Here is a 25912-nt window from a genome sequence, read left to right as displayed (position 1 = left end):
AATTGTTTAAAATAGAAATACAAAAGATAAAATCACGAAATTTTAAAAAAAGTCTTGAATAATTAATTAAGATTTATCCTGAAATTTTCAGAATTTATCTCAAAGAATTCGGATTTTTAGGGAATTTTTAATTGGTAAAACTCTTAAAATCCAATTTTAAATAGAATTATCTTATTTTTCCAAAATAAATCCGAAATATATTATCATAAATATATTATTATATAAAACTGATTTTATAAAATACTAAAAATAATTTTCGGATTTTAAAAATAATTTTAAGTTGATTAAACTCTTTTTCTCCAAAATTGATTCTTAATAGAATTAGGAATTAATAAAAACCGAAAAAAATGATTTAAATTCAGTTTTGATAATAATATTCCCTCTAAGACATTTGAATATTTTTCCTCCAAAATATTTGAATATTTTTTTCCCTCCAAAATAATTTAATATCAATTATATATTAAAAAAAATGCATAAAATGATTAATAAAATGCCTAAAAATATGGGGTATTACAGTCTACCCCCTTAAAAGAAATTTCGTCCCGAAACTTAGGAAAAAATACAACACTATATTCCGAAAAAGGAAATATCTGAACTTTATCGACTCTTATAAAAAGAAGAAGATGCTAATGCACATGCATAAAATAGACCAAATTTTACAAAAATTTCAAAAAATATGTTTAAAATGAGTAAAAGCGCGCGAAACTCTATCACATTCTACCCCCCTTAAAAAGAAAGTTACGACCCCGTAACTCGCCTATTAAGTTTTTGAAAACTAAAACTCTTGGAATGAATGAATGTGATGCCCTACTATTACAATAAAAGTTTAGCTAGCAAGTAGATCATAAATAGAAAAAGTACCAGCTTCTAAATCATACGCGTTTTCTGCTTCACGATGATTCATAACGAACAATTGTCCCTTCAATTGGGTGGCGTTATTCCCACCTCCAGGTTTGGTGTTGTTGATTCCATCCTGCTGCTTAATCCTTGTTGACTTGAGTGTGAATTTTTCCCATTTGGCCTAGGTTATATGTTGATTCCCCAAATGCTTTCTTGTAGCATTCAAACTCACGATGCCCTTTCTTCTTACAGAAATAACAAGTAACTAGGTTTCCCTCACAATCCTTTCCTGGATGGTTATTCTCACACTTTTTGCAAAAGTAGTTCCTTTTAGGCTTATCCTCGTTCCCGTTACTTCCATTTTCATAATTTCCCTTCCATTGTTGGGTGAAATTGCGATTCTCTTCCCTATTTTGGTTCAAATTCCCTTCCCTCTTTCCCTGGTTAAAATCCCCATCCAGGTTAGGTTTCTTTTCATTCCCTTGGAAGTTTCTATTTCCCTTCCTCTTTTCACCAGAATTTTCATCAAGCTCTCTTCCTTTAATCCCATACAGGTGAGCTGCACGTCCATAAACATCATCTAAGGATTCAAAGTTAACTCCCCCAAGCTTCCCTTGCAAAGTCAAGGTTAACCCTTGCTCAAACCTTTGAGCTTTTATGGCTTCAGTTGGGACTATTTCAAGTGCAAACCTCATTAGCTTTATGAACTTGGTGTAATACTCATTCACAGTCATGGTGCCCATTCTAAGGTTTGTAAATTCTAGGCATTTCTGCTTCTTTAGGTAGGGAGGGTAAAACTTAGCTCTCAAAGCTTCTTTCATGGTTTCCCAATCAAAATCAGGTTTGGCCATTAAGTCTTTCTTTCGTTGTGACCACCATATGTCAACTTCTTCCCTTAGATAGTACACATCATTATTGATTTTTAGATCCTCAGGGCAATTTATAGCATCAAATAGTTTGTCAAATTCGCTAAGCCAGTTTTCTAGACTTGCAGGGTCTTCCTTTCCATCATAGATAGGTAGTTTACTAGCTGCTACTTTCCTTTCCATCATAGGTGGTTTACTAGCTGCGAGTTACCTGAGTTGTCATAGCTTGAGTCAAGTTTTGAGCTATTTCGGTTAGGCACCTAATCGTCGTTCCGACTTTCCCTGATCTCTTCCTTCCCCGATTACGGATTATCCCTCTCACCATCTTGCCTGGATAAAGGTGTACTAATAGAAAATTTGCAACTAAAACCTAAATTCAAAAATAATGCAATTAGAATATTGCAACACTTTAGTACATCAAAATCATAACAAAGTACAAGACAATTCACAATTTTCACCAAATTCCATAAAGAAAAAAAATATCTCGACCAATTCCAAATAAAGGAAACTCATCATCATTAGAAGGTTAAAATTTCCACCAAACTCCTTCCAAGTACATAATTATTACGTAAACCATTATGCACAAAAATTCACATAAATCGCAACTAATGTCACGAAAACAATTTATTTAGTTATTTTTGAAGAAAACTCGGACCTATCAACCTAATGCACGAAATTTATCATGTAATTCTAGTAAATGCATAAATTAATTTATTAAATATACTTTCAACAAATTCTTTTGATCTTTTTCTAAAATTTGTATAAGTTCAAGTACTCGATTTTTAGTGTGAATACATCAAAACAACATCTTCCCAGGTAGTTAGGGAATTATACACAACGTCGGTATGAGCTTCTCTTATTCAACCTAGACAGAAGACATTACGAGTGATGGATTCACACCAATCATCTTTTCTCAAAAGAATGGAAAGGATTCACACCAATCATCTTTTCTCAAAAGATTGGAAAATAGTTTTTAATGAAAATATAACTTTCTTTGAAAATAGATTTACATGCTTAGAATGCGAAACTCTATCATATATGCCCCTTAAATTCTACCCTTACTCTCAAATTTATTTATCAAATTTTAGTCCTAGGTTCTTTCATGGCTAAACTGATACCATTTTGTAACACCCCCAAATTTCTCTCTTTTTAAAACCAACATTTATTTTAATAAAACCAACATGGAGAGAAAATTAGGAGTATTACCGCCACGTGATTACGTTAAAGGCTAATTAACTCAACTAATGCAGCGGAATAAATCAAATACTTTTCTTTATTGAATAATAATAGTCGAAATTATATTAGTGTATATTCGATAAACCCTTGAAATTTAAATACTAAAATCTGAACTCACAAATGAAACCAACTTAGAAAAATAAATCCTAACTAGTGAACTCTCCATTAATCCCGTATGCAAGCATGTCACATCATCACGTCAAGTTCCTGAAAACTGCTCACCAAAAGGTGAACAGGGCCAAGCCAAAACAAATAGGAACTACGGGTTAGCAAAAGCTAAGTACGAATATATGCAAGACATGTAAAACATTTATATATAGTTGAACATACTTTCACAAACCATTTAATTCAAACTTGTTTAATTGAAATCATAGAAGATTCATTTTCCAAAATTAGAAACTTTTCATAAATAGTAACTTTCCATAAATAGTAACTTTTCAAAAGTATAAACATTCCAAGAATTAAGATTTCCAAAATAGAAACTTTCCAAAAGTAGAAACATTCCACGAAAAGAAATATTCCCAACTAGAATATGAAAATCAAACACCTCTTCTTATCTCCCCTTCCTTCCTAAATGTGCACACCCCCATGCTAGTATTCCATCACAAATCTATACATTGGGGTACTAACCAAATAATAGTCAACAAGTGACCCTCGACTTACACAACAAGTGATGCGTATGAACATAAAAGTTCCATGAAATCCATTCCACCTTGAGACTTTATAAAAGTACAATAATGTCATGAAAGACCATCAAGTTCTAACCATATGATAAACCAACAATTCTCCTTTTATTTAATCAAATTTATTTTCAAATAAAACAACGTATTTTGAAATAAAGATTTATAACTCATCAAAACCAAACAAACTATTTCAAACACCACTTGAACAAATCCATCATCATATTAAAATCAAGAAAAATATTTAACCTTTCAAAAAGCCTCAAAAAAAAATTCACAAATCAAGAAACAATTCAAAATCACTAATTCACAATTTTCAATTTGAAAACAATTAATAATTTGAAGTTAATAATTAAACCATACATAGATTTAATTCATATAATAATCTATCCACATACACGTACCTTGATTAAATAATACCTCACACAAAGATAAATTTGATCCTGCTACGGATCACTTACGAGTTCCTAACAATTAATAAAAAAAACCCTAATTAATTCCTGATTGAACAATTAAATTAATAAAAATAAATCTAATGACCTTAAATTTAATTCATGAGTTATGAATGCATAATAACAGTATTATAAATTAAAATTTCGAACTATGGTTTTAAAAATAAACTTTTAAAAATTACGGCATTAATTTAGAATATTTTAAATAGTAAAAACTGACCATAAAAAGAGAAGGCTTTGAAAACAATTGGGGTGTGGAAGGAGTGCACAACGGGGGTGTTGTGGTGGTTTTTTAACGGTTTTAGGTAAGAAGGTTTAGAGCCAAAGAGGGAGAAGAAGTTTAAGAGCGGGCTTGGGAAAGCTATCAACTTTTGGTGTGAGGAATGATGAATGAAGTGAGGGGTATTTATAGGTATAGGATTAGGTTTAGGGTTAGAATGGAACCCTAAGGGGTATGGCCGTTGTTGGTGTTCAAGCTATGATAGGATTCTGAATCTAGTCATGATCTTGGTGATATTCGGTTTAGAGTAAAATTGTTTAAAATAAAAATACAAAAGATAAAATCACGAAATTTTAAACAAAGTCTTGAATAATTAATTAAGATTTATCCTGAAACTTTTAGAATTTATCTCAAAGAATTCGGATATTTAGGGAATTTTGAATTGGTAAAACTCTTAAAATTCAATTTTAAATAGAATTATCTTATTTTTCCAAAATAAATCCGAAATATATTATCATAAATATATTATTATATAAAACATATTTTATAAAATACTAAAAATAATTTTCGGATTTTAAAAATAATTTTAAGTTGATTAAACTCCTTTTCTCCAAAATTGATTCTTAATAGAATTAGGAATTAATAAAAACCGAAAAAATGATTTAAATTCAGTTTTGAAAATAATATTCCCTCTAACACATTTGAATATTTTCCCTCCAAAATATTTGAATATTTTTTCCCTCCAAAATAATTTAATATCAAATATATATTAAAAAAATGCTAAAATGATTAATAAAATGCCTAAAAATATGGGGTATTACACATAGGGTAGTAATTTATGCATTATTTGAGTCGGTTTTATTATATTTTTAACACTTTTTGTCTTTATTTTACTTGATTTCTTATTTTGATTATTTATAACTTAGTTTAGTATTTTTTAGCTATTTTTATTAGTTTTTAGATCTTAATTTCGTAATTTATTTATTTTACAATTTTATAGTTTAATTATTATAGTTTCGTTATTATTATTTATTTCTTTTTATTATTATTTTATTATTATTATTATTATTATTATTATTATTATTTATTTATTTTTGTTTTGTTTTATTATACTTTCTCGTTTCGTCCCTCGTGTTCCATTTCTTATGTGTAGGTGATTCAAGCCACGCATTTTCAAGGTACGGGTTAAATTTTCGAGACAAAATCAAGTTATTATATCTTGTTGGTGTTTTGGCCCAAGACTTGCTAAAGACCACACCAAGGCCCAACATTTGTTTTCCAGCCTTCCTCTCCTTCCTCTACCTTACACCCTAACCTGCACCACCACTTTTGCTTATCCTGCACCACACCATCTTCTCTGCCCAACAACTCATGAACGAGCAACAACAAACCCAAGCAGCATATATCCTTGTCATTGCTATTCGGCATACTGTCATTGCACGAGCAATACAGTCACTGTGCCGCTAGTTACAGTCAAAGATAGCAACGCATAAAACAGCAGCAAAAATGCAGAGCAAAAACAAAACAATTTGGATTCGACCGAACCCATAACGGAGTTCGGCCGAACTGAAAATTTAGAGTTCCTGATTCTTAGAGGTTTGCTCGAACGTGAACAGAGTTCGCCCAAACAGCAATGGAGTTCGCCCGGACCTTTGTAGGGTTCGACCGAACATTTCAGCGCGAATTTCTTGTACGTAATTAATGAATTCCAATGGCTGAGATTTGATGACGATTGAGCTGCGATATTGCCCGTGCGATTGAAGGGGATGAGCAGCGAAAGATTGATGATGAGTGATGAACTGTGAAGATTGGTGATGATTGTGGGTGGACAGTGAGCTGCGAAGAGGGGACAAAACCCCATGGACATTGAGCAGCAGTAATTCAGCGATTGGAAGGAGCAAAACAAACGAAAAGGGGAGATGAAGGAAACGAAAGGGGAGACGGGTCTGGTTTCATGTGCCTGTGAGTTGATTAAAAGGGTCTGAATGTTTGATATTCAGGGATGAAATGTTTGTTTTTGTTTTCTTTATTTTAGTTTTCTTTTCTTTTTCACAAATTCTTATTTACAATGGTTGTACAATAAATATTGTACACCAAAGTAAAAGTTAACTCAAAAGGTTTAAAAGTTAAACTTATATAGGTAAAAGTTATCCATTTTTTAATGATAAATTTTTTCATTTTAATAAAAATTGGTTCTTCAAAATCACTAGTAATGTATAAAATTAATCATTTAACCTTTTTAAAATGCTTATCTATCAACGTTTTTTTACTAATATAAAAGTTAATCAAAACTAGATTAAAGTTACAAAAAAATAGGTAAAAGTTATCTTGGTGTACAATAAATTTATTGTACACCTAGTGCGCACAAGACCTTTTGTTTCTTTTTTACTTTTCTTTTGAGTTTAATTTTCTAGTTACTTTTGAGTTTAAGCATGACAAATTGTTGGAGATTTCCACCATTAATCAATGAGAAATTTCTTACTCTCTCTCCTCATTTATTTCTTTAATTATTGTTTTATTTATCGTTTTTATTAGTTTAATTGTTCATGTTTAGTTTAATTATCCATGTTTGGATTAGTTATTGTTAATGTTTAGAATCATGTTTTTAGTTGTTAATATCTTTAAATTTCTAATTTTTATGATTATGGAGTAGTGTTTTGATTAGGGTTTGGTGAAAACTCAACATTGATTGGTTTGGGTGTTTGTGATTAGAAATTAGGGATTCTCATGATTAAATTATTACATGTTTAAGCATTTCCGATACATGTTGCATTTAACTTGATCAATTAAGTGTTCCATGATTGATTGAAGTAGTCTAGTTGGGTTGGAAAGGGATTAAAGACCTAAACGTGACTATTTGGTTGAATTGGACTTTAACTTACCCCGGGATGATAGTGCAGAATGGGAGTTCATGTTTGATTCTTAGGGAAATTGCTCGCACGTCGGGAGATAGTTGGAGGTATTTGTGAATTCAACACCTATTCATGTAGTGCTTGTGAATCTTCCCCGTTTTCAATTCTTTTATGTCCCTTCCATGATTTGTTGTTGTTTGACCCATTCCCTAATCTCGTTTACTTTTGATTTCCTAGTTTAGCTTTATTAGTTTTATTCGATTAGTGAATTTCCAAAACCCCGTTTCGACCTAGCTTGTTGTTCGATTAGCATAAATTAGCGCACCTTAGTCCTTGTGGATTACGACCCTTTCTTACTGCTTTACTCGTGTTTAGTGGTTAGTTTAGGTAATTTTTTGGATTAGGAGAGACTAGTAACGACCTAGTTTTCCCCTCGATCAGTCGTCATAACCGCACGGAGGTAGACTCTATCCTTTTTCCTAACGCCTGTTTTGTGCAGGTACCGGCGTACAAAGAATGGTCTTGATTGCAGAACATCTTGACCGTTCTCCGTCCCGAGTCGAAAACTTTGACTTGCGCTTTCCTAACCGGACGCTCAGTCAAAGTGGGGGCTTCTGTAGACACCTAAATCGTGTCTCCCCATTGGGATGATGACGATACCATTATCCTTGCTAGATTGTTGGAACAACTCCGTGCGGAAGTCCCAATTGCTAAAACATATTCCAAAATCCAAGATCCAAAATCCTATGCCCGAGACCGTTCCCATTACGGAACTCGGTACAAAATTCAATTTCCAAAAATCAATTTCAAAATCCAAGTACAATCTCACCCAATGGACCACTCCATTGGTCTTATAAGGCCTTTTCCAGTCAAAATGACACTAAGCAATCCAAATTCGGGCGCTGACCCACAAAACCGAGCAAGCCGGGCCTCGTCCCGTAAAACCGAATTCAAAAACCCGAAAACAACTAGTTTTTAGTCGCAAACTTCCTTAACCCCCAAGCAAGCTACGTGCCAAAATTCGTACACTTCGTACAAAGGTACGCTCACAACAAGCCAAACGCAAGGACGGTGTCATCGTCCTGAAGGAAATAATGCCCTTGGCCCAAGTATCCATTTAATGACAAGTCTAATAAATGCGGTTCAGTATTAATTAATTATACAAGTTAATAATTCAGTGAGATCAAGTGAACTGTATGCCTAGCTAGAGGCCGCTTCAGTTCAAGTGGAATTAATAATATTAATCCACAACTTACTCTTGACTGAACCCGTAGGGTCACAGAAATAGTACGTGAACGGATCAAGTATTTAAGTGAATTAAATACTCCATTTATGGATATTCGGAATCGACGGATCTCGGTTCCAATGGGAGCTGAAATCGTCAAAAAGGCAAATTATGATTACTCCGGAAACGATGATATTGCCGGAAACGGAAATATGGATCGTATCGGAAATATAAATATTATACAAGTCGTAGATGTTTTCGGAAACGGAAACATGGTACGTATCGGAAAATATTATCGGAAATGGAAATATTGCCGGAATCGGAAATATTGCCGGAAAAGGAAAAATTGTCGGAATCGGAAATATTATTGGAATCGGAAAATAGTTCCGGAATCGGAAATATTAAATATTTGTTCGAAACGGAAATTAATTCCGAAATCGGAAATATTAAATATTGTTCGAATCGGAAATGAATTCCGGAATAGGAAAATTAATCGGAAGCGCGTCGTACGAAATAAACATCGGACGAGCTTGCTAGACGCAAGGCCCAGCACGAAGTCAGGCCTGCGCCTAGCAAAGCCCGCGCGCACCAAGGCAACAAGGCAGCCCGCCAGCACCGCAAGGCCCAGCCGAGCAAAGCGCAAGGCCAGGCCCAGCGAGGCCAGCAGAGCGCGTGCCCTTCGTGGGCTGCGAGCAGTTGCTGGGCCGAGCTCTCTTCGAGCGCGCGCGCCCAACGCCCCTCGTGGGCTGTGCGTGCGTGTGTGCGTTGAGTTCGTGCATGCATGGAATCCTTAAGCGATTAGGATTAGATTAAAGATTAATTTCCTAAAACTACTAGAGTTAGTTGTTGAATTAAACATTAACTTAATAGTTTTAATTGATATCTAATTCTAATAAGATTAGATTAATAGAATCTTAGTAGGTTTCTAGTTCCGATAATCCTACCCTATAAATAGGTGATGGCATTCACAATTTATAATCAATCAATTCAAGTATTCATATAGTTTTAAGGTTAAAACTAAAATTAATAATTTGCCACAAATTATATTCGAATAACTTAAAACCTTAGGTAGAATTCTAGTTAATTAAAACTAAGGCGGATCCGAACGTGCTGTGGACTATCTACGGAGGGACTACAATTGGAGTCCTAAACTTGTTCTTGTTCGGTTCGGGAGCAGCTAGGGAGGGCACGCTACATAAGTATGTATCCTAAATTATGCTAATTGTTATGTGGCAATTAATTTGGATTCCTGGCTTTATGGTTTTTCCGCATGATATATATGCTTTATATTTGTCACAACCTAACAGTGGTATCACGAGCCTCTAATTAATTCCTTAATAAATTATAATTAACATGGTTAAATTTTATAAATTTCCAATGAATTAAAGGGATGATTAATTTCGTTTTTTGTAATTAATTGCAAATTCGTGCGATTATTTAATTATATGTTCGCAGAATTTTCGGCAGTTTAGTCAATAATGGTCGGAATCGTATAATTTTATAGTGAAATTCGCATGTAAACGGCGTTTTAAAATTTTGACTAAAATCAAAGATTTGATGCCGAACCCATAATTCTCAAATTCGAATCCTAACTATGACTTTTCGGAGGTTTTAGTTTTCGAATGCGAAATTTGTAATTTTAAGATGTTAAATTAAATATTTGCGATTCTTGTTTGTAAATCTTGAATCTATGATTGACCTACTGTATATGTTTAACAATTTTAATGCATAAGCTTGTTAATTATACAACCTAATTTGTAATTGTAATTAATTTGTTGAAATTCGAATAATTTAGAATTTGATTTGATTTTCATAATTAATTGACAATTTAATTAGGAATCCATGATTAAAAACCACCATGAAATTTGTTAAATTTGGAAACTTTTGAATTTTTATGACCTAGATTTGAATCCATAAAAATAAACTTGATCGGAAATTAATTTGAATAATAAATTTTCGATTTTTCGCCCTAAATTTATTTAATATGATTTATTAATTCGTCTATTAATTTAAATTATAAAGTTTTGATTTTTATAAAAACCGCTCACGAATCTTGCACGCACAAAGCAATGGACGCTAAGTGTTACCCTTAAGGGGTGTTGTATAGTGCAGGCATGCGACGACGAGCAAAGGAGCTCGTCGCCCATGCGGTACGTATGCAGCGAGCAAGCGTGTGGCACGAGAGCACAAGGCAGTAGCCCTGCCTTGCGTCGAGTGCTGCGACGTGCATGGGCGGATGGGGCGAGAGGCAAGGCACCAAGCAAGCAGGTCGCAGCGCGGGCAGCGAGCTGCTACTGCGCGTAGGCGTGGCTCGGCTTGCTGCGTCTACGCGTGGCTGCTCGTGCCTTGCTGTGCGATCAGTCGAGTGGGGCGATGATGCCTCGTGGACTCGACGGGGCATTGGCGCAAGTCCATGGCCTCGTCTTGACCCGATTGATTCGTTTTAATTTAATTTTGATTTTCAGTTGGAAAAACGATTTTAATTAAATTTAAAATTCGTAATTTAATTTTTTCTCATAATTTAATTTTGAGTAATTTAATTATTATAAATTTTATTTATACTAATTATTTTACTAAAATTAAAACCTTGATTAAATTTAAATTAATTAATTTAATAAAGTGAAAATAAATTAAAGGATTCAAATAGTAATTTATATGAGCTTTAAATTTTAATTAAATTCGTATGTTTCCGGTTAGACTAGGAAATACAATTTTATGTTTAAAATTAGTAAAGCATGTAAATTTCTTGGTTTAAGTGGGAGCGTTTTAGTCATAAACTCTTGATTAGGTCTACATTCCTTTAAGGTTAAAACAACTTGATTAGAATTAATAAGGATTGAATAATTGGTAGATTATTGGAACCCTTGATTAATTGATGCAAATATTTATGTGATGCATAATATGTTCTACTAACCAGCTATGTGGGCCATTCATTGATAAATGAATGGGTGAATGGTATATTGTAAATATACTGTTTTGCAGGTTATGAAAAGTGACTAGTATGGCCCAAATAGGATAGAAAATATGGTCTGCATACCATTAATTTGAATGTAAAATTGGTCTAATTCACCAAAGTTTTTAATTTAAATATGGTCTGTGTACCATCAAATAGTTGTAATTAGTTTCAATTATAGTTTATCCTATTTGAAGAAAATGGCGCCTCCCATGGTGAAATTCAAGACGGAGTTTCCAATCCATTTTCAAGACGGAGTTTGAAGTTGAAGCTTCAAGATGAAGTCGGGCCATACTAGATCACAATTATATCTTATGCATGCTTTAAGTTATTTATTGCTTTAAATATGTCTTAATTATGCATGAGATTGTGGCTTGATTATGTTGCATGATTAAGGATTTTAGTTCACTTAAAATCTAACCAACATAGTAAGAGCCTTAAGTTCCAAACTTTAAAAATTGAGTTAAAAGGTGCCATGCCAAAATAACACTTACTTGCATAACCTTTACATCAATCTTAGTAATAGTTTTCCGCCTAAGCGAGGTGTTACTTATTGATCCTAAAGGGGTAAGGTACACAAATAATTGTGAGTACATGTTAGTTTTGGTGAAACTCAACATAATATAAGTAAGGAGTCCTTTTATGTCGTGGCAAATGAGATAGGTTTACCTAATAAGTTCTTGGACGTACCTATCAACCAAGAGTAGTTTCTAGACTATTAGCAAAGGCTTTGCTTACCTAAAATATTTTAGAATAGAGTCTAAATACATAATGTGCTTAATTTTTCAATGATTTAAGGATCTTGGAATCATTTTATTCACATCTGCCGGAACACATAATTTGAATTAAATGCTTAATAAATGATAAATTATGCATGTATGCTAGAATTTAAGTTTATTAAGAGAAACTGTGAATGTTATTTATTTGTTTATTCTTTTTCAATTGTAGTTTTTACTATGGCAAACAACAATTCATTCAACATCCGATCAATTGTCGAAAAGGAGAAGTTGAACGTGAAAAACTTCCTTGACTTGCAAAGGAACTTGCAAATAGTTCTTATGCAGGAAGAAAAGGAGTATGTCCTGGAAGAGGCGATGCCCGAAGCCGCAGGCGACGGGCTCACTCAGGCAGCCCTCAATCGTTGGATTGATGCCAACAAGGATGTAAAATGTCTAATGCTTGCAACCATGAGTGCAGATCTACAGAAAACGTTCATCAACTCATATGCTTTCACAATCATCAGTGAGTTAAAGAACATGTTCCAAGATCTGGCTCGAGTCGAAAGATTCGAGACTCATAGGCAAATTTTTGAGACTAAGCTTAAGAAAGGCGAGCCCGTAAGTCAACATGTTCTCAAAATGATTGGACTCATTGAGAATATGAGTCGGCTGGATCAGCAGTTCTCTCAGGAAATGGCTGTAGACACCATCCTCCATTCTCTTCATAGCGGGTATGATCAGTTCAAACTGAACTACAGTATGAATAGTCTGGACAAAACGCTCACTGAGCTTCACGGTATGTTGAAGACCGCTGAAAAGACGCTCAAAAGTGATAAGCAGGATGTGCTTATGGTGCGTGGGGGAAAGTTCATGAAATCTGGCAAGAAGAGGAATGCTAAGAAAGGTGGCAAGAAGGTCAGCCCGACTAAGAAATCTGGCGGCACCAAGTCTGAAAAGAAGAAGGTGAGCCAACCCACTTCTGAATCTGAATGCTTCTACTGCAAGAAGAAGGGGAATTAGAAGAGAGATTGCTTGAAGCTTAAGGAAGATCAGAAGAACGGAACAGTCGTTCCATCTTCAGGTATTTTCGTTATAGACTGTATACTTGCTAATTCAACTTCATGGGTATTATATATAGGTTGTGGCTCACACTTATGTTCCAATTCGCAGGGACTAAGAAGAAGTAGAAGGTTAAGCAAGGGTGAAGTCGACCTTGAAGGAAATAGTGCCCTTGGTCCAAGTATGCATATAATATCAAGTCTAATAAATGCGGTTCAGTATTAATTAACAAGTTAATAATTCAGTGAGATCAAGTGGGCTGAATGCCTAGCTAGAGGCCGCTTCAGTTCAAGTGGAATTAATGACATTAATCCACAGCTTACTCTTGACTGAACCCGTAGGGTCACACAAATAGTACGTAAACGGATCAAGTATTTAATGGCATTAAATACTCTATCTATGGATATTCGGAATCGACGGATCTTAGTTTCAGTGGGAGCTGAGATCGTCACAAGCAAGAAATGAATACTCCGGAAAACGATGATATTGCCGGAAACGGAAATATGGATCGTATTGGAAATACAAATATTATCCAAGTCGTAGATGTTGCCGGAAACGGAAACATGGTACGTATCAGAAAATATTGATGGAAATGGAAATATTGCCGGAATCGGAAATATTGCCGGAAACGAAAATATTGTCTGAATCGGAAATATTATCGGAATCGGAAAATAATTCCGGAAACGGAAATATTAAATATTTGTTCGAAACGGAAATTAATTCCGGAATCGGAAATATTAAATATTGTTCGTATCGGAAATGAATTCCGGAATCGGGAAATTAATCGGAAGCGTATCGTACGAATTAGCATCGGACGAGGCCTGCCGGACGAAGGCCCAGCACGAAGCTGGGCCATCGCCCAACGCGCCACAAACGCACCAGCCAAGGCTGCGCCAGGCCCACCGCAAGGCAGGCCCAGCGCGCGCCAAGGCTGTGGCAGCGTGTGGGCCTCGTGGCATGGGCTGCGAGCTCGCGGGCTGCGCGCGCGCGCATGGCGCCCCTCGTGGGCTGCTGTGCGTGCGTGTGTGTGTTTGTGTGCTATACGAATCCTAAAACTATTAGGTTTCGATATATGATTAAATTCCTAATCCTAAAAGGATAAATTAATTAATCAGAATTCTACTAGGATTCTAGTTTAATTAATTCGTATCCTAATAGGATTCCAGTTGCTTTTCCATACCTCTATAAATAGATGCCTAGGGTCATAATTTATAGACACAATTGAAGTATTCTAAAGGTAAGATTTTGAAGAAAAATCAGCCATACACTTGCACCATTATTAGCCGAAATTCCTAGACAACCTTAAGGGCGATTCTAGTTGGTCAAGCTTAAGGCGGATCCGGACGTGCTGTGGACTATCTACTGAGGGACGACACTTGGAGTCCTAAAGACTTGTTCTTGTTCGGTTCGAGCGCAGCTAGGGAGGGCACGCAACAAAGTGTATGCATCTAAACTATGCTAAATGATTATGTGTAAATAATATGTTTCCTGGTATTAAGGTTTTTCCGCATGATTTATGTTTTGTCATATGTATCATAACCTATCAGACCTACGAGTGGGAAATGGAGCACGGATTGCTGCATTAGATGTAGGAACTTATTATTTGTCGCTGCCCTCTGGGCTAGTTTTGGAACTGGAAGAATTTTTTCATGTTCCAAGTCTTACTAAAAACATCATTTCTGTTTCTTGCTTAGATGCTAAGGGATTTTCCTTTTTAATAAAAGACAATAGTTATTCGTTTTATTTTAAAGAGATGTTTTATGGATCTGCTAGATTAGTCAATGGACTTTATTTATTAAATCACGACAAACAAGTTTATAACATAAATACCAAAAAGGCCAAAAAGAATGATTCAGATCTCACCTATCTGTGTCATTGTCGATTAGGCCATATAAACATAAAACGCATAGAAAGACTTCAAAAAGAAGGAATTCTAGAACCATTGGACTTAGAGGATTATGGTAAGTGCGAATCATGTTTACTTGGAAAAATGACAAAGAAACCTTTCTCTAAAGTTGGAGAAAGAACAACTGAACTATTGGGTTTAATCCATACAGATGTATGTGGACCAATGAGTACAAATGCTAGAGGTGGTTTCAGCTACTTTATCACTTTCACTAATGACTTCAATAGATATGGTTATGTCTACCTAATGAAGCATAAGTCTGGATCATTTGACAAATTCAAGGAATTTCAGAGTGAAGTAGAGAATCAATTAGGCAAGAAGATTAAGGCACTGCGGTCTAATATAGGCGGTGAATATCTGAGCTATGAATTTGATGACTATCTGAAAGAATGTGGAATTCTATCCGAATTGACTCCTCCTGGAACACCTCAATGGAACGGTGTGTTAGAACCGAGGAATAGAACCTTTCTAGACATGGTTAGATCAATGATGGGTCAGGCCGAACTTCCAATAGAATTTTGGGGACATGCACTAAACACAGCTGCACTCACCATAAATAAAGCTCCGTCTAAAGCTGCCGAAAAGACTCCATATGAGTTATGGTTTGGAAAACCTCCAAATGTGTCTTTTCTTAATATTTGGGGTTGTGAAGTATACGTCAAACGATTAATTTCAGACAAACTTCAACCAAAATCTGACAAATGTATCCTTGTGGGCTATCCAAAGGAAACAAGGGGTATTACTTCTACAATACATCTGAGAACAAGGTGTTTGTTGCTCGAGATGGTATCTTTTTGGAAAGAGATCACATTTCCAAAATGACAAGTGGGAGAAAAGTAGACCTCGAAGAAATTCGAGTCGAACAACAAACTCTAGAGAATTCTCAAGATGACATTCAGGTTGAAACTTAGAGATCTTTAGAAGAATCTGGTGAGAATCAAGGACCATCTAGAAATGTAACCCCGCGTAGATCGAAGAGATATAGATCTCAACTGGAAAGGTACTTAGGTATTTTGACGAACGAGAGCTATGAAGTTCTATTACTTGAAAGTGATGAACCTGCGACTTACAAACAATCTATGACGAGCCCTAGCTCCAAGCAATGGCAAGAAGCCATGCAATCTGAATTAGACTCCATGTCTGAAAACCAAGTTTGGGATTTGGTCGATTTGCCAGATGGCTACCAAGCCATAGGAAGCAAATGGGTTTTCAAACTAAAAAAGGACAAGGATGGGAAACTAGAAGTTTTCAAAGCTATATTGGTTGCAAAAGGTTACAGGCAAGTCCACGGTGTGGATTACGATGAAACATTTTCACTAGTTGTAATGCTAAAGTCTATTTGGATAATGTTAGCAATCGCTGCATATTATGATTACGAAATATGGCAGATGGATGTCAAAACCGCTTTCTTAAACGGCGTTTTAACAGAAACTGTGTTTATGACACAGCCTGAGGGTTTTGAGGATCCAAAGAATGCTAAAAAGGTATGCAAGCTTAAGAAATCAATCTACGGATTGAAGCAAGCATCAAGGAGCTAGAATATACGTTTTGATGAAGCAGTCAGTGACTTTGGTTTCATCAAGAACGCAGACGAATCTTGTGTATACAAGAAGATCAGTGGGAGCAAAATCGCTTTTCTAGTATTATATGTCGACGACATATTACTTATCGGAAATGACATTCCTATGTTGAACTCTGTCAAGATTTGGCTTGGGAAATGTTTTTTGATGAAGGATCTAGGAGAAGCACAGTACATACTGGGCATCAAGATTTACAGAGATAGATCTAAGAAGATGATTGCACTCAGTCAAAGCACTTATATTAATAAGGTGCTTGAAAGGTTCAATATGGCAGACTCCAAGCGAGGCTACCTACCTATGTCCCATGGAATGACTCTAAGCAAGACTCGGTGCCCAAAAACACTAGATGAGCGTAGACGAATGAGTGGGATTCCATATGCATCATTGATTGGTTCAATAATGTATGATATGATATGTACACGCCCGGATGTTGCGTAAGCACTCTGTAATCCCCCGTAAATTTATACATTCTATTAATATTTTTTAACGTATAGTTAAGTATATTTAAATAGAATTTACGAATTTTAGAAATAAATATGTAATTAACGAATATTTATTTTTATAAGTTTTAAATATTTCAACGATTTATGAAATTAAAATAATTTTAGAATTTTATGCTGAAAAGATTTCGAAATACGAAAACTCGTTGATTTTGAAAATACTTCTAACCGGTTTTGGAATCAAACATTAAAAACAATTTTAATCCTAGCCCAATTTGTAAAGCCCACAAGTAAATAAACCCAAACCCAAAATATTTACCACAATAATTCTCTTTCCTCTCAAACCCACAACAAAGAAAAACAAAACAAAGTTACGTACTCCTAATTCCTATCCTCCTTCACGTGAACCTGCAACCCTCTCCTCCTTCAGCTGCCGCACCATCCACCGCCTGGCCGCCGGCGTTGCTACGCCACCATCCTCCTCCGCACGGTAGTCCCTTCTCCTCTTGCTCGTTCTTCTTCTCACGCTATTTGATTTCTTGCTCTCCTCCTCAATTTCCTTTCTGTTTTCACACAGTTCTTCGTGAGTCTCCTCACTTCCACACCACCACCTAGCGTCACGACGACAGCCGCCGCACCGCCGCCCAGTCCGCTCTGTCGCGCTGCCCTGCTATCCGCCGGCCAGCCTTGTTCTTCCTTCTTGTTCGTCGTTCCTATTTCCTTCTTTCGTGTGCCACCACCATCAACGCACGCCACCATTGACGCAGCTACCACCCAGCGCAACCATCTACCGCCCAGCCGCGACCACCTCTGCTGTCGCGCCCTACCCGCCGGCCAGCACCTCCCCTCTCTTCTCCTTTGATTAATTTCTAAACCCTTAAAACTAATTAATGTTTTAATTACGTTTTAATAATTTAATTTATGTTTCTTGAATTAAATTTATGATTTTTATGATTTATTTATGAATTTAAGATTTTAATGTTGAATAATTGAATTATTAATTTTCAGATTTGATAATTGTTTGAAACGAGAATTTGAATTATTTAAAGCATGAATTGTAAGGTATTAATATTTTAAATTCATGGTAGGATGATTATAAGTTATTAAATTATTATTTTTATGATTTTAAGTATGCTGGATATGTTTTGGAGTAGTTTGGAATTAATGTATATTGCTGGAAATTGTGAATGGGCATGTTTATTGGAGCTTATGATAATTGGCGATCATTAGTGTAGTAATCACTATGTTAGGAGGTTTAGTAGTTGAGATTTGGGAAATGTTCGAATTATGTTTAGGAAAGGTTTGAAGCACCCTAATGTTGCTGAAAATTCAGTGTGAGTTGATATGAATCTATATTGGTTGTTTTTAGGTGGGGAATTCTTTGTAGGCGACCCTTGAGATTGTTATAGTAGCTTATCAATTTGTTTACACAAGGTACGTACATACCTGTGTGTTTGTGGATGTGTGTTATTGTTGAAATCATGTTGAAATGTATTTATGAACTTGTTTATGTTGGAATTTCATATTCAATGTCGTTGGATGAATGCGTTGAGCATATATTTTTATTATAAGAATTATAACATGTTAGCATGGATCTTTGATGCAAGCATGTCAGTTGGGAACATTATATTATTTCATATATATTGGTTTAGATCGAATGATCGTTGTTCCCTTTTAGCTTTTCACTACTTTATGAGGGCCGAGGACCTTGTTTAGTAAGTTGAAACCTTATACCCATATAGAGGGGTTGATCATTGTTAAAGAAAAGGTTGAATTAATTGGAATGAGTCTTGATTGATACCTTTGTGATCACTTGCTTAATTCCAAGATAAAAAACAGTTGTGAATAATTGTTGATTGTACGACTTATGTGATTGTTGAGTCATAACAGAGTTTTAATCTGTAAATCATGTAAAGTGAAACTGAGTAGCAATAGCTTTAGACTGTGCACGTCTAAAGTGACGGACAATCAGGAGTTGGGGTCATGGGTCGCCTATGGCTTTCTCTGGGCCGGATTGATCACCGGTTCTATTTTATTCAAAAGTCCCTCGATATCGCAGGTCATTGGGGTTTACGGAGTCGCGCCCGTACCTCGTCTTCCTTAGTGAAGAAGTTTCTAGTAGTCAACTCAGTCCATTGACTATTTCAATTAAAATAATATTAATGTTATAAAAGTCCAGTCCAGTCTAGTTAAGTGTGGTTTCAAATTATTATGTTTTGGTTGTCCTTATGTACGTTATTAGTATCATGTTAGGATTGTTCGTTTAATAGAATCATGTTAGGATTATTATTGATGTAGCATGTAGTACTCAGCTTTGCTGATTACGTGCTTTTGCTTGTGCATGTTGATCATGGCTATGCCTTATTGATCCTGTGATGACCCAATCTTTGGTGAGCAGTCTCTAGGGATCAATAAGCATTGTCCATTGCAAGTTGAAGATGATGCATCACTGGGTTTCGGGATCTGGAGAGATTTGTGTAGTCGTTATTTTAGTTCATTTGAATTTGGTTTTGTTGAACTTATTTTAATGGACTTGAATTTGATTTGAACTAATTAGGTCGACTTCGGTTTGTTGGTTTTGGTAGTTGACTTATTTAAATTATTAAAGTTATTTATTATGTTTTCCGCTGCAAAATTCTGAATAAGCCGTTACGTTTTCACACGGGCGATAATGCCTTGATAATTCTCTATGTTTTATATAAAAAGGTTATTTAAAAAAAAAAGAGAATTGTCGGGGTGTTATACACTCAGTGCTACGAGCAGATACCAGTCAGACCCAGGAGAGGCACATTGGACTGCTGGCAAGAATATTCTGAAGTACCTGAAAAGGCACAAAGATAATTTCCTGGTCTATGGTGGAGATGATGAATTAATTGTTAAAGGCTATACGGACGCAAGTTTCCAAGCCAACAAAGATGATTTCAGATCACAGTCTAGGTTTGTCTTCTGACTCAACGGAGGAGCAGTAAGCTGGAAAAGTGCTAAGCAAAGCACCATTGCGGATTCTACAACTGAAGCGGAGTACATTGCTGCACATGAAGCAGCAAAGGAAGCTATTTGGCTAAGGAAGTTCATAGGTGAACTTGGTGTAGTCCCCTCCATTAAAGGACCAATAGCTCTATATTGTGATAATAACGGAGCTATTTGTAGACACCTAATTTGTGTCTCCCCTTTGGGATGATGACGAAACCATTATCCTTGTTAGGCGATTGGAGTAACTCCAGGCGGAAATCCCAATTGCTAAGAACACCTCCAAAATCCAAGGTCCAAAATCCAATCCCCGAGACCGTTCCCCTCCCGGAACTCGGTACAAAATACAACTTCCAAAATCCAATTTCAAAATCCAAGTTCAATCTCAACTAGTGGACCATCCCATTGGTCTTACTAGGCCTTTTCCACTCAAAATCATATAAGGCAAGTCAAATTCGGGCGCCGACCCACAAAACCGAGCATGTCAGGCCCCGCCCCGTAAAACCGGAATTCAAAAACCCGAGAAAGGTTTGTTTTTAGACGCAAATTCAAGCCTTAACCTCCAAGAAAACACTATGTGCCAAACATCGTACTATTCGTACGAAGGTACACCCATACAAGACAAATCAAGGACGGAATCTTTCCGTCCTTTTTGGCGGCATTCAGCCCACGTCAGCAGCGCCCAGCGCTGGCCTGGCGCCAGGCGCTGGCGTGTGCTGGCGTTTTGCACCATTTCCCTCCTATAAATACCCCTCATTTCCTTCGAAAAAAGGAGAGGACAACACATATAACGTCGTAATTTCGACATTACTCCTCACAATACAAACTTCAAAACTCTTCAAAACACATACAAAAAGTCCTAAATTCAAGAGAAATTGGGAGCTCGAGCCTAAGCTTAAATAGGTAAATCTGAATCCCATTTCAATTAATCATGCTATTTTGATTTCAAATGATTAGCAAGTTGGTGTTTTTTTGTCATAAAAAACACCACTTGCAACAATCATACATGCTTTTTCAAAAATACAAACTTTTTCAAAATACAAAATACAAACTTTCAAGATTCAAGGATGTTCAAAGTTGCTTGCATTCATCTCTTTGAACTAGAATCACCTTCAAGCATGGAGTAATCAAAGATGACACCTTTTAGCATTTAAAGGTTTAATCTTTTGAGATTCAAAACTCCATTTTTCAATATACAAGTTCAAGTCTTCAAATTTCAATATACAAGTTCAAGTTTTCGAATTTCAATCATTTCAAGTTCAAAGTTTCAATCTTTTCAAGTTCAAACCTTTCAATATTCAAGCTTTCAATTTCAAGTTCAATATGCAAAATCTAGGACATTTGGGTTGAACAACCTCTCCCAAGTTGAGATTTTTGGCTTTGAATTCGTGTCGGGCGCACTTATTTTTAAGGAGCCGCTTGGCGTTCGAATCTCATGTGCCCAAGTACAAATTTCAATATCGCAATTTCAATATCGCACTTTCAATACCGCAATTTCAATTCCGCACCTTTACTTGCCTAGTCCATTTCTAGACAATGTGGACCTACTCCCTAGTCCTTTTCTAGGGGGTCTTGTATTTACTAATTCCGCACTTTATTTAGTATTGTGATGTTGCTTTATGTGCTTTATCTCTTTCATCACCAACATGCTAAATACAACAAAATACAAAGGTTACATTACGCTTAACGAAGATATTTTTGGACAAACCGGCCTTAGGTTCCTTAAATCAATCTATAAAGCGAAGTGACCACCGTACAATTAGAAATTCTATTTTGTTCTAATTTGCAAACCCACATAGTCTAATCTTAGGGTTTATTTTCGAAACAATGTTGTGCCAACGTACTTGAATATTTCTAAAGCTCGCCGAATAAGCATTTCGTTCCCGAGCCCGTATCTCACCCATCCGTTTCAAGGATTCAAGGCCTTATCCAAAAATAGAGTCATTGTGCGGTCTTCCCAAACGAGACCTAAAATAAGTTTGGTGGCGACTCCTTCGAGGTGCAAAAACAATTCAACGGTTCTCTAAACGAACCGCCGCGTGCCAAACCCCCCACTTGTAGGGAACGGGGAAAAAAAACCCCTACAGTAAATTGGCGACTCCACTGGGGAATTTTCTAATTTCAATTTCGAAAACGAGAGCAGATTTCGAGCAACTAGCCACTGATCTACCGAAGTACTGGATGCCAGCATTGGCGCCAGGCGCAGCCCCTGTGCTCAACGCCGCTGCCTGCATCCAGGACAGTGGCTCACAGTGGCTTGTTGCCCACTTTTGCTCAAATTTTCGTGTTGGGAGTTAGTCTGTTTTTGCATCTGGAAGGACGCTCCCAAGCCTCGTGAACGAGTGCCGAAAAACGGGCTTTACAAATACAAATTCAAGTACGATTTCAATTTCAATTTCTAGGCATTTCATGCATTTTTCGAAAACCATATTGTGCAAAATGAATTTCTACCTTTGCCCAAACGGATGTGTTCAACATTCGGGCTAGCCCCGGGGGCAACGAAATGGTGACTCTCCATACGGTTCCCGACCAAAGTGTGTGACCATTTCCGCGCCTACCGAAACTTGGCATTTGCTTGACATTCCCGATGTCAAGTATGGAGGCCGTCTTCCGACACACACTTCCCTTAGGCGGAACGTGAAAGCTTGTCGCCGGATCCGTCTCTTAGCCGAGTACCTTTTTGGCACCCAAAGCCGACCACTTGCATCATACAAAAACATAGACCGACCTTAGGTTGAGAACTTTGCATGTCGCATTCATATTCATGATTAGTGTGACAACGTGCTACTTGTGCATTGTGTGGGCGTCTTTGCACGCGTGAATGGCTAACCTCGAGTTCTAGCTTGCCAAAACCAATTAGCCTCCAACTAGGAAACCAAACCCCTAGGAGCATCATTCAAACCTCATGCATCTAAATCGCCGATTTTAGGGTCTTTAGGAGTGTCACTCCATTTGATTCAAAACCCTTAAACACGCCTCACACACAAATGCCAAACTCAAAATTCAATCCAACGGCGTCATAATGCCGGATTTTCGAGTCCAAATTCCAAGCTACAAATTCAAAATCAGTCCAACTACGTCATAATGCCGGATTTTCGAGTCAAAATTCCAAGTTCCAAGTTCAAAATGCAATCCAACGGCGTCATAATGCCGGATTTTCTATTTTCAAAACCTCAAATCTCCAAGTCAAGTCCAAATCCAACGGCGTCATAATGACGAATTTTCTATTCCAAATTCCAAGTTTCAAAGTTCAATCCAAATTTTCTAGTTCAAAACCTCAATTTTCAAGTCCCAATCCAACGGCGTCATAATGCCGGATTTCCTAGTCTTCAAGCTTCAAGTTCAAATTCAAACTTTCTAGTCCAAAACTTCAAACACAACCCAACGGCGCCATAATGCCGGATTTTCTAGTCCAAATTTCGAGTTTCAAGTTCCGAGTCAAGACTCAATCCAACGACGCCTTAATGCCGGATTTTCTAGTCCAAATTTCAAACTTCAAACTTCAAAGTCAAAAACCACAAATCCAACAGCGTCATGCCAGATTTTCTATTTCAAACATTCAAGTCTTCAAGCATCGAAGTCAAATTGCCAATTCTAAACCTCAAAAGTTCAAATGCCAAAGTTCATGACCGGTGTAATGCCAACTTTTCAACTCTAATTTTCAAACCTCAAATTCCATGTCAATCTTTCGAATTTCAAGTCCTGTGCTCAAAACTTCAAATTCCAAATACATGCCGTCGTAATGCCGATTTTCCATTCCGCATTTCAAGCTCGAAGTTCAAAAATTCCAAACCTTCAAATTTCAAATCCTACACTCCAATTCCACGGCGGCATAATGTCGGACTGTTAAATCCCCAAATTAAATATCCACGGCAACATAATGCCGGATTTTCCAAATACGAAGCTTCATGTTCTACATACAAAATGCATCCCTTTCCATTTCAAAATTCAAACTTCGAGTCAAACTCAAATTTCAATTGGGTTGAAAATCCCCTGAAATAATACAAGTTCAAATCCACGGGTTGAAAATCCCCTGAAATAATACAAGTTCAAATCCACGGGTTGAAAATCCCCTGAAATAATACAAGTTCCAATTCGACGGGTTGAAAATCCCCTGAAATAATACAAGTTCCAATTCGACGGGTTGAAACTCCCCAGAAATAATACAAGTTCAAGATTCCATCTACGGGTTGAAAATCCCCTGAAATAATACAAATTCCAATGGGTTGAAATTCCCTTCAAATACTCCAAGTCCAATGGGTTGAAACTCTCCTAAAATATTGACGGGTTGAGATTCCTTTTAAATAATACAAAATCAATCTTTTTCAATCGGGTTGAAATTCCCCTCAAATATTCCAAGTCCAATGGGTCGAAATTCCCTTAGAAATTCAATTTCCTAGTACAAGCCTAATTTCCATGTCCTAGGGCGGGTTGAAATCCCCTTCAAATAAGTCCAATTTCCAATAGGTCGAAATATTCCTTTTCGATTTCCCAAGTTCTAGTACAAGAGCCAACTTTCACAAAAGAATGAACGCTCCTCTCAAACATTTCCAACGGGTTGCAAATCCCGAATACAAGTACAAAACCCAAAATCCCGAATCTTCGAAGTGACACTTAGAGTCAAGTCTAGGTCTCATTCATTGCATGCATATCATATCATGTGTCCAGGGAGTCCAAGTTCTAAAATTTTCTGGTGTGTCCTAACTAGGAGTCCAAAGATCCTGTGGGTTCGCCGAAGAGGGGAGAGGTTGAAAAGAACTCCAGCAGCCCTAACCTCCCGCATAGCCGGTGTCGAGCAAGTAGCCAGATCATCTCCTACAAATCAGACTCCCAGCCCCATTCAAGGAACAGTCCAAATGTCTGCCTTTGATCAACTTGCTCAACTCCTAGCGGCTTTCGCCAACCTCAGTGCCAATGTGGAGATCAGCAACCGATTGGGTGTCGTGGAACAGGGTGTGCCCACTAATGACTTAACCAAGAAGATCAAGAGTCTTGTCAGCAAGGTTATCAATCAAGAGAACTACTTTGACACCTCGATGGAGGACAACCTCAAGGGGAAGGCTAATCTGCCAGACAAATTCTCCGCCAATGACATTCCAAAGTTCAAATCAACTGACAATCTCAAGAACTTCAGAGCTACAATGGCCATCAAGGGGGTCGAACTCGAGCTATACCCAGTGGTATTCCCTATGTCTCTAGAACCTGTCTGCCAGAAATGGTACTATTCACTCAAGGAACATCAAACGAGTACCTGGGAAGCGGTTGCTCGAGCATTTATGGAGCAATATCAGCCTAACATTCAGCTGCAAACTACTCTAAGGGAACTAGAAGTTCTCAGGCAAGGGCCTCAGGAAGGCTTTACTACTTACCTCAACCGGTGGAGGGAAATGGCATCCCAAATGGTAACCCGGCCATCCGAGAGAGAGTTAGTCAAGATTTTCATCGCCGGTCTCCTTCCAAAGTACAATGCTCACATGAAGTACCTAGGTCTGGAAAGCTTCAAGAGAACCTACGACATCGGGGTCGACATAGAGGATGACCTAATGAAAGCACCCGCAGCCCCAGCTCCGCAAACTGAGAAATGGAAGGGGAAGAGACCCGAGGCAACACACAAAGTTCATGAGGTTAACGCCCTAGAGGCTCCTCAAGGTCCCAAAACGAATAACTTCAAAATCAACGCTAACCAGCGCAACTATCATGGCAGGCCCCAAAGAGTCTTCACAAACCTCGGGATGTCTTACAGTGAGGCATTTGATCGGCTGGTCGAGAAACAAGTCATAACACCAATCGGTCCAACACCCGATCCTCCAGTTGACAAAAGATCCAAGAGTTGGGATCCCACAGCTCATTGCAAATACCATCAAGGGAAGGGTCATGACATCGAGGACTGCTACAAGCTCAAGCACTTGATCCA

The 25912-nt window shown here is 37.0% G+C and overlaps 1 protein-coding gene across 1 annotated transcript; it reads right to left on the bottom strand.

The window, feature by feature from the left end:
• Positions 1 to 980: 980 nt before the first annotated feature.
• Positions 981 to 1889, bottom strand: LOC110803690 (uncharacterized). Its single transcript, XM_022009224.1, has one exon. The coding sequence runs from the start codon at positions 1887 to 1889 to the stop codon at positions 981 to 983; it is 909 nt and encodes a 302-aa protein (XP_021864916.1).
• Positions 1890 to 25912: the final 24023 nt, after the last annotated feature.

Source organism: Spinacia oleracea, chromosome 4 (assembly GCF_020520425.1).
Source record: "Spinacia oleracea cultivar Varoflay chromosome 4, BTI_SOV_V1, whole genome shotgun sequence".
NCBI classification, from domain to species: domain Eukaryota; kingdom Viridiplantae; phylum Streptophyta; class Magnoliopsida; order Caryophyllales; family Amaranthaceae; genus Spinacia; species Spinacia oleracea.
This window is presented reverse-complemented; position numbering and strand designations above follow the sequence as displayed.

Excerpts from the sequence above, each read along its gene's own strand:
- LOC110803690 (XM_022009224.1), bottom strand. The coding sequence starts at position 1,889 with ATGGAAAGGAAAGTAGCAGCTAGTAAACTACCTATCTATGATGGAAAG.